Source organism: Talpa europaea (genome assembly GCF_964194135.1).
Source record: "Talpa europaea genome assembly, chromosome: 9".
Lineage (NCBI taxonomy): Eukaryota > Metazoa > Chordata > Mammalia > Eulipotyphla > Talpidae > Talpa > Talpa europaea.
This window is the reverse complement of record NC_140076.1, coordinates 14492447-14502036: the sequence shown is the minus strand read 5'-3', so window position 1 is coordinate 14502036 and position 9590 is coordinate 14492447. Positions and strand designations below refer to the sequence as shown.

Sequence of the window (9590 nt, the reverse complement as noted above, 5' to 3'; positions counted from 1 at the left end):
GGAACATAATAGAAGTTGGAGTCATTTACTGAGTCATACCTTAAATCAACAGCTGGCTGGATTATTCTTTCTGATGATCACATGGCACTGTTTTTCCCCAGGAGTTGCTGATGTGCAGTGGCTCCAATCATACTTCTTATTCAATAAACTCTTTTATTGTAAGTTTATAGATTTTTCCATTACAATAATGAAAATAGCACTAGTTCTTAACACTTGAGCGTAAATCAAAGGGAAACCCCTCCTCAAATTATAAGGTAAATGACACAGAGTTGAACATGTAGTAAAGGGTGGCAAAATGCATTTAAAATATAGAAAACAGGGTCCGGATTTGTATGTGTGTGTAGTTTATCTGGATGATACCACTTCTGAAAGCACATGATTTTGAAAACTATATTCATAATTTGCGATAAACTACAACTGCAGAGAAAAGGCAAAAATCAAGCAAAACCAAAAAATCAAGAAAAAAACATCTGAAAGAAAGTGAACCAAATACACGGGGTCATAGGCAAACCTTCGGTGCTTCGGCCCTGGAATGGCAAGTGAGCGAGTTTCATAGAAATTCTCCATAGAAAGGAATGTCTGGGCCTGGGTGACATCGCCGCGTCTCCAGTCCTGTCTCCTCACAGAGGAAAAGAAGTTGCTAGTCGGGCACATCTGCCCACGGGCTGCCTGGGATGGGGCCCGCGTTCCCAGTGCCTCTGAGAACAGTACCAGGTCCCCAAAAGGCAAGGCACCCCGCGGGGCAGGAGGTCAGAGGCGGCCCCCCGCTGTGCCGGAGCTGTCCGTGTGGTTCACCGGGAGCGGGTGGGCCTCGGTGTTGAAGACCCAGTCCTCCAGGGAGAGCACGTCATCTTCAGAGAACAGAAGATAGAGATACCTGCGCCCCAGGCAGGGGGGAAGCAAGACACACCCTGTCAGTGCCTGGGATCCAGGGCCCCGCTGGGAATAAACCTCAGGACCTGTGGGATGGGCCTGTGGCTGAGGGCGCGGGGCCTGGGGGTGTGTGGGTGCTGAGAGCACTGAGCGCCCGCACACAGACCTGGTTCACCCTGACTCCAGCCCTCACACCCCACCCGTTTCACTCAGGTGCATCCCCGCCTGGCCCTGGAGCGAGCACTGTGGGGCCCCGGATGGCCCAGAGTCTCCCTTCTTTTGGGCGGCCTCGGCTGCACGGGTCCAAACTCTCGGGCTGGTCCTCATGCGTCCCCTGGGAGGCGCTACTCTCAGGCAGCTGTGAGGGCGTTAAAAGGACAGACTCGAGGCTCCAGAACTCACTTCCCACCAGGCTTGTATGTTTGTTTTTACTGAAAGGAACAGACCCTTCCAGCCCATCCTAAAGGGTTAAAGCACAAGGGGATTGCTTTGGGGGACAGCAAGGAAGCAGGGTGTCCCACTCCACCCTAGAAGAAACTACAGCAGCAAAGCTGCAGAGGGCAAGTCAACAGCAGGGATGAATCATTACCATTCTTCAGAGAGTAATTAATAATAATAGTAGTCATTCATCACCTCGAGAACTGAATAACCCCAGGAGACGGGTTAAAGAACAGGGCTCACAGATGGCACAGCCTCACTCTCAGTGGAAACCCTCGCCCCGCCACGGCTCACCCCTGGGTGTAACCTGCTGGACACGGAGCCTGCACCCTTCCCTGAGGACAGAACCTGACTCCAGGTGAAGGCTGGACTGTGGCTCCTGCCCGCCCCACCCCCACCCCACCCCACCCCCACGACACGCCGGAGTGCCCTCTGGAAAGCACCCCCGCCCAGCCCCTGCTCACTTTAGAGTCTCCGCTAGAAAGAAGGTCTGCTGCTTGTTGTCGTGGCTGGGGATGCTGCTGTACACGTCCTGGATCCCAGAGAAACCGGCTTCTGTGCGACAGTATTTCTCCAAGGCCTGAAGCAGAGGCAGGCGGCCTCAGCCTGGGGAGGTGTGAGGCCCTCCAAGACCCTGCCTGTCCTGTGGGTAGGGGCTCTCTTACAGGTAGGCCCCAACCACTCAGCTGAGGACCCCTGGAATGCACGGAAGCAGGAGGCCAAATTGTGCTTCGGGGTTCAGCTGCCAGGCCCCAGGGCCAGACTCCACAGGCCCATGGCCGAGAACAGTCCCAGCAGGTCCTTCATGGGGTGTGAGCTTCTCTTTGCCTTTGGGGAACTAGACTGGCCTGACAGACTCACCAGGGTGGCGGATGGAGGGGGCACTGGGGACGGGACCTCACACCCCAGGGACTCCCCGTGGTCCCTGGGCCAGAGGTGGTGGGCCATGGGCTGCCTGACTTTTGTATATAAATGCAGCTGTTACTTACTCAAGATGGGCAGGGCCCAGAAGCACAAAACACTTGGCCATCAAAGATCGAGAACCAGGGACTTCAGGGAACTAGGGGACTCTGGCCAGTGAACCTGAGCAGCCTCTGTGCCCCACTGAGCATGGGTGTGTGGCCATCCCAGGGCAGTCTGTGCCTGGGAGCAGTGGAACCAAGGTGTGGGGGGAGAAGACTCAACCTCCATCAAGGAGTGTGAGGAACTTTCGGGAATCTCCACACCTGCTTTTGATATTAACCCCAAAGAGGACCATTTTCCACTTGGTGGCTGGGAATAAGAGAGCTGGGGGAGGTGGGGCGTTGGGGGTGCAGAGCCCAGAGACAGTGTGGGCTGGGATAAGGAGGGAGATGAGTTGCTGGCCTAGCAGCCGGTCTGTTTTAGGAGGAAATCTGGGGTTTGGGGTCAGAAAGCAGTGGCTACTGGTGCTCTGGACCCCGCCTGGCTGCCACCCTTTCTTTGGCCCTCTAAGAGTGCTGACATCAGGGGTAGGCCCCAAAGGCTATGTGTGCTCAGAACCCTCCTCACAAGTCCTGGGCTGTTTCTGCTCAGTTGGGAACTCTGTAAACACAACCTCGATCCTCTGCATCCTGAACATCAGCCAGATGTCGATCTGGCCTGATCTTTTTCCTGGTACATGAGCCAGGGGGCTCTGAACCCTGTGGGTCCTCAAGGGCACCCACTACACAGCCATCCCTCTACCCAGCGGCCTCCCTGGGGGCGCTCACCATCACCACTTCCCAGCCCCACTCCCTGTAGATGGGGTCGTGGGTCTGCCGCCACAGGTACATGTAGCTCTCCACCACCTCGGGGCGCAGGATGTAGTAGCTCTCGCTCAGCTGAGTGGCCACCGCCTCTCTGCCGGAGTTAAACCAGAAGGCCTCAGGCCCCAGTTTGGTATCTGTGGGAAGGAACAACCAGAGTGCTGGGGTCAGAGATCCTCCCCCTGCTTATCAGGACCCAGTGCCCCAGGAGAGATCAGGAGGCCCGGTGGCCAGCCTCAGCCAGACCCTTGAGTCCTCAAGAATTTTTCAGCTTCAGAATCTGAGAATCCATATGAACGCTCTAGCGGGTCAGCGTCTGGGGGACAGAGGCTTGGGTGGTGTCCTGACTGTGTTTTGAGAAAGCTCTGCAAGACATTACCAGAGCTCCCCGAGAGAGGGCTTCGGGTTTAAATGCCCTTGGGGAATAAAGGGCTAATAAAGGGACTGGTGGGTCCAACCCTGGGCCAAGGGATGCTGCTTCTCCGCGGGACCTTCTTTCTTAGGGCTTTTTGCACCTCCTGGGACCGGCCCTCCTGAGCCCACGGGTCAGGAGGCTGCTGAGGTGGACATGAAGGCAAGACGCGGGGAAGGTGCCCGTTGGCAGGTGGGTCTCGTCGTTGACACGGGTCTGTCTGTCCCCATGCCCGTCTTCCTAGCCGCCACGCTGTCACCCCTCTGGAGCCACCGCTGTGTTTTCAAGGGCTGTGCTGGCTGCTTTATATACATTGTTCCAATCCATAAAAAATAATTTTTGGCTAAGATAGATGCGATTCTCCTTCTCTCACACATGTGGAAACTGAGACTCGGAGAGGCTCAATAATTTGCCCAAGGCAGCACAGCAAGTTGTGGCTGAGCAGGGATGTGACCCTGATCTTACTCTCTGGGTGCAAAATTTAGGGCAGATCTTCCTCACTTGCATGCCTACATGTTCTGTCTGGGCCAGTTGAGGGGCCAGCTCTGGTCTTGATATGCACCCCCCTGGCACCCCGAATAGGGCTCAGGCTCCCAGGAGGCCCTGTGTTGCCTTTCCTTGAGAGACAGGAGCTGGAGTTTTGGGAGACAGCCTATCCTTTCAAGGAGGGCTTCATGGAAGAGGAATCGGCTAAACCCTGGCCTCTCCCACCTTCTCAAAGGGTGCAGGCACTCCCACCATCAGAGAGCCCTCCTCTGCCAAGCTGCTAACAGGGTGAGGGCAGCGCGAGCACGGCGGCCCCACAGCCCGGCTGGCTGCCTGGGACAATATGCTCTATTAAGCGGACTGTCTTTTATGGTCTGGGCTGATTGTCCCAGACAAATAGCGAGCTTTTTATTATTCCTGAGATTTCCTGTTTGTTTATGGCGCTGGCAGAGAGAGCTTTCAGGGGAATTGAAGACCAGTTTTAGGACCGTTGCAAATCACTGGCTTCCTGAAAACAGCTCCAGGAGGCCTGCATTCAACAGGGCGGCCACAGGCGCGGTCCCCACGGATGCGGACGGGCACCTCGCCTGCTGTTGGCGGAAGGTGGAAGACGGCTGGCAAAGTGCTTTCTGTGGGGCCCCACCCCCACCCAAGAAATGCATGAGAAAACAGAGGCCGCCCTACTGGTGAGGCAGAGTGGTACTTGAGCCAGGATTTCTGCTGTAGATCTTGAGTTCTTGCCTCCAACCAAGACTGAGCCCACAACTCAGAGGAGCAGGCACCCCTAGGGCTATAGGGGGGCTGGTGATTTTTCCAGAAGATGCTGTTTGGAGAGGCGGCATCAGAGGCCTGGCTTCCAGCCCTGGCTGAGCTACTCGGAGGGCAGTAACTTCGGCTAAGTCACTTTCCCACTCTGGGCCGGCTCACTCTCCCGGGGTGTGACGGGGAGTGGGCTGGAGTTCTTTCAGGGACCTCCGACTCCAGCAGGGGGCGGTTTGTGACCAGTGCTGGCATGGGTGATCAGAAGCTTGCAAGCTTTCTGGGGGTCTTGGATCAAGGAGTGTGATAAACAGGATAGTTCCAGGAGCTGGTGAGACACCCTGGATGGAGGACAGGCAGAGGTACATTCAGGGTAGGTGCCCCGGGAGTAAGGGTCCGTAGGGCTCGGGAAGTCAGGGTCTCTGCTCAGGGGCTGGAGAACCCTCTGCTCTGTGCCCCTCATGTGGGACCTTGCTCAAGTCTCCGCTGAGCCTCAGTTTCCTCATCTGTGGTGGAAGGTTCCGTGATGATGTGTTGAGGGCCTGGCACATGCAAAGTGCTCATTATGTCAGGACTGATTTCCCTTGAATTCAAGGTGCAATCTCAGTGCATAGAAGATAAGACCCACCTTTAAATTCCACATCCCTTTAAGGTGAGACTCCCTAAGACCACGCGTTTCCTCCAGTCACTGCCGCGCTGCTGGCCTTTCCAGCTCCCTGGAGTCTAGTCCCAGTCTCTCCTGCTGCCCCTTCCCTTGGGGGTTACCTGAGCGGGCGTAGGATTCGTGGCATGTCTTGGTGATCTGGGCTGCCAGCTCTCGGTAGTGGGCCCTCTTTTCTTCCTTGGCGTCGTCAGCGCCGAGGGAGATCATGCCCCCCGAGAAACAGGCCAAGTGCCCCATCTTGTGGTCCAGAATCCCCCCTCGCCACTCAGCGATGTAGGTCAGTCCCCCCGGAGAGACATTCAGCAAGTGGGTCTCTATTGCCTAGGAGTAAGGGGAGAAATGGGCAGGGAGAAGAGGCAGGGAGGGTAGAGAATGGGGTGGGGAGAGGAAGGAAAATGAATGTCCTGGAGACAGCAGCCAACGCAGCTCAGCGAGTCCCTCCCAGGCACAGGAGGCCCAGTGACCTCACTGGGGCAGGCCCTGCTGGGGCAGGCCCTGCTGGGGCTGGCGGGGGAGGGGAGGTCTGCTGCTTGCTCAGCCAGGCCTGGTGCACCCTGGGCACCTAGACACAGGCAGGGCAAGCCCCCAGGGTATGTTTTCATAGAGCGTTTTATATCTATATTCAAAAGAATTATTTTTAATCTTAAAAAAGTATCTTCCATTATATCATCGGTTAGAAATCTTTTTTTATAACCTTTTTTTAAAGATTTATTTATTTATGCACAGAAGAGCTGGGGTACAGGCCAGAGTGCGGGAGGCAGGGTGAGAGGATTCACCAGAGACAGAGTGGGGAACAGAACAGGCAGACTGACGAAGTACACTGCTGAGGGGAGCAGCGGGCGAGACAGGAGAGGTCTGCTGCACCGTGTGGGACCCTCGCCGGCCGGCCGGGATCAAACTGGCGCCGCAGAGGCTGTGGACAGCTTCACAGCCCTGCGCTCAACTGCCTGCGCCACCAGGGGAGGCCCGGTTAGAAATCTTAACCTATAGCCCAGGTGGCCTGTGAATGGGATTCTGGGGGTTCAGAGCACCCCTAACGCTTCATGTGATCTTCTGTGTCTGTGCATTCTCAGGGGAAGAAGGTCCATCTATTTTATCTCATCCTCAGAAAGGAGGCGCAGATGGAGAGCTGCTCCCTAAGACCCCAGTCCCAGCTTTCTCACTCAGCGCCCACAAGCCAGGCACGTGGGCTGCTGTGCCCTCCACAGACCAGGGGTGAGTGGCTGGTCCCAGGACACCCAGCCACACCTGGACTGGGACAAGGACCCCCAGGCACCCAAACACGGCCCTCGCCATTACCCACTGGCTGCTCCTTTCGGTGGCAAGGGGCTCCAAGACCCCCTGCTCCCTCAGGAGGTGATGCTGTGGAGAGAGTCAGGATGCTCGGGAGGTCCAGCCCTGGGGTTAGGGTCCCTGGGGCCCTGGCCAGACCTGTGCCTCACTCCTGCCCTCCAGTCTGTTTGGGGCCCTCTGCATTCTGTACGTAACAGACCACACCGAGTCTTGTGTCTGCTTAATACCTTCTGTGGCTTCAGGGCACCCTCTGGTGCAAGCCCAGCAGGGCCTCTGGACTCCCTGACCTGGACCTGCGATTCAAGCTGATGCCATGGACATGGCTCCCGGCACAGACTCGCTGGGTTCCAGCTCCACCCAGACCAGCTCCAAGCGGTGTGACAATGGGCAGTTTGTCCATGTTCTCTCCGTGCCTCGGTTTCTCCCCGCTTCAATGCGGTAGAGCACAAACCACTCAAAGCGTGTGGGCAAGACACGAGCTGCCCTGCAGAGCTCAGTACCCGCACTTCCCAGCCCAGGGACGGTCCACAGTTAATGCTGCAGATGATTCCTCTCCGGTCTGTCCCTGCTCCTCCTCCTCACGCAGGCCCGTCACACAGCTCTCTCCTCCCCATGTCGAATACTTTATGAGCACCTCTAGGTCAAGGGACACAGCCCCTGAGAACACGCCTGGACGCTGCCTCCAGGAGCTCCCCTTAGGGGGCAGACTTCCCAGCAAAGCCAAATGCACAGGACATACAGTCTGTGATCAGCATTTTGAATGAAACACATTGAGGGCATGGACAGGAAGAGGCTGGGGAGGGAACCTGCTTTGCAAAATGAGGTCGAGAAGGTCGCCACCTGTCTGTTACAGCTGCGCTTTCTCCGCCTCCAGGGCTCCGCCTGCTTGCTCCTGCCCCAGATTTGCCCTGCACTCAGCCAGGCTCCTGGAGGAGGCCCCCTCCTCGGAGAGGACACCCCAACCTAAACTCACCATCCTGCTGCCTTTCTCCAGTGCTGCTCCCTCCTTCCGAATGCCTGTGGGAGCTAGTCCAGTCTCCTGCCATGCCTGTCTCTCTCCCAGCGCCCAGGGCCATGTGACAGCGGAAGTCAGCGCCGATTCCCCCCGGCTGGGCACACGGAAGAAGCTAAAACAACGTGTACTCCTTGACGGCTTTTTTCCTGTTTGCTCTCCTGCCAAGCCTGGGCTGTGGGCTGGCTGCGGGACCCTCACTGAGCAGCAGATGGGGGAGCTCTGGTGCCAGGCCTGCCAGGGCACCTGTGCCACATGGGAGGAGCCTCGAGGAGGCCTGGAGAGCCGCTGGGCGGCCATGGGGCTGGGGCTGTTGTAAGCTGGGCCCGGCTCCTGGGCAGAGCTGGGTCCATGGCAGCTCTTCTGCATGACTGTGTGTGCAGGTGCAGGGAGGGGTGGTTGGCTAGTCCCAGGAACAACCCCGGTTCATTACCCACTGTCAACACTTGGCAGAGAGCACAGGCATGGCTGGGGAGGTCTTGCGCAGTCTCATGCTGTAGCTTGAAATCTGCACCTTCAAGACCATGTGCCTTAGGTTATTCCCATTTGGGCTTAACCTCAAGCTAAATAATTGTGCGAAAGAGGAAATTACAGACCAGTCTCTCTTTGCAGAAACAATTGAGACAAGCAGATGTAAAGACCAAAAACCAAGGCTTTCTAAAACCCTGAGAAAATACAAGTCAGCAGTGGCCGCCGACTGATTTAAGGGCTTAAATCATAGCCAGAGATAAACAGAGCTGAGCGGGGAGTCAGAGGCCTGGGTGTGAATCCCAGTCGTGCAATTTGAGGGGTGGGGGGCCTCGGCATATGATTCCAACTTTTTGGAAGACTCCCTTTCCGTATCTGTAAACTGGGATTCATTCTGGGATGTCTGGGAGGCTTTTCAAAGACTTTGGCTCCGCATGGCCCAGTGCTGTCCCCCTTGTGCCCTGGAGACCCATCTGCACACTCTTCAGGGGACTTTGATCCTCCTGCGACTGGTGCTATAAGTAGAAGCAGCAACTGAATCTGGAATCACTCGACCTGAGTCAGCACCCTGGCCCCCCTGCGACACTCGTGACTGTGTCCTTGGGTCTTACTGAGCCTCACTTTCATCATCTGTGAGAGGGGGCCTGCTGCAGGACACAGGCCTGCTGCAGGACACAGTGACAGGTAGTCCCCTATTCTTACTGCTTGGGACTCTGTGTCCACTGGTCTGTCACCCCCGCTCCCCCAACAGTGGACTAACCTGCACACTGAACCCCCAGGCAGCTGTCAAGGCTACTGCTGTGTCCCTACTCCAGAGATTCAGATGTAGCCTTTTTGGGGTGCAGCCCAGGCTTCAGGATTTACAGCTCCCTAGGTGATTTTTTATATGCCTGCAATGCTGAGAACCACCAGAACATTCTTCAAAGCCCCAAACTTGCCAGAGGCCAAGCCTTTACCCAGGGTCAGAGACACTCCAGGCTCTTCAGAGGGGAGATCAAATGCTGGGAGCCGAGTTGAGTTCTCTCCTGTTCAATCAAGTGCTTTCCATAAGCTCCCAGTTTCTTAAATAATTCATGGCCATTTCTTCCCTTGAAGCCTCAACTACAGTGTGCCCTGAGGGCAGGGAACCAGGCTGCTGTTAACTTTGTGTTTACTCTGCAAGGAGGCAGAAAGGAGGAAAGGGCCTCCTGGGCAGCCCTCCCCGGCCACTGGCTGAATGCCAGCCTCTGCCAGAGACGCTGGCTGGCTGCAGCGAAGCTTAGCTAAGGCTTGGGGTGGCAGAGCCAGACTGAACAGGGACTGGAGTCCTCAGAGCTGTTTCTGCTTCATGACAGGTCTTGGTGCCAGAGAACTGGGCAGGGAAAACATACTTGGGCCACAGCTTAAAACATCTATGTTTCTGGAGGCCTGATTCATTGT

General features: G+C 56.3%; 1 protein-coding gene across 1 annotated transcript in view; it reads right to left on the bottom strand.

Annotated features, from left to right (window-relative positions):
• Positions 1-750: 750 nt before the first annotated feature.
• MAN1C1 (mannosidase alpha class 1C member 1) overlaps positions 751-9590 on the bottom strand; it is a gene marked incomplete at both ends in the record, with an annotated part of 119484 nt that continues 110644 nt past the window's right edge. The window contains 4 exons of the mRNA XM_084242728.1: positions 751-877; positions 1776-1891; positions 3042-3214; positions 5500-5719. Coding sequence (XP_084098854.1) covers positions 751-877; positions 1776-1891; positions 3042-3214; positions 5500-5719 — 636 coding nt within the window. The remainder of the gene's footprint in view (positions 878-1775; positions 1892-3041; positions 3215-5499; positions 5720-9590) is intronic.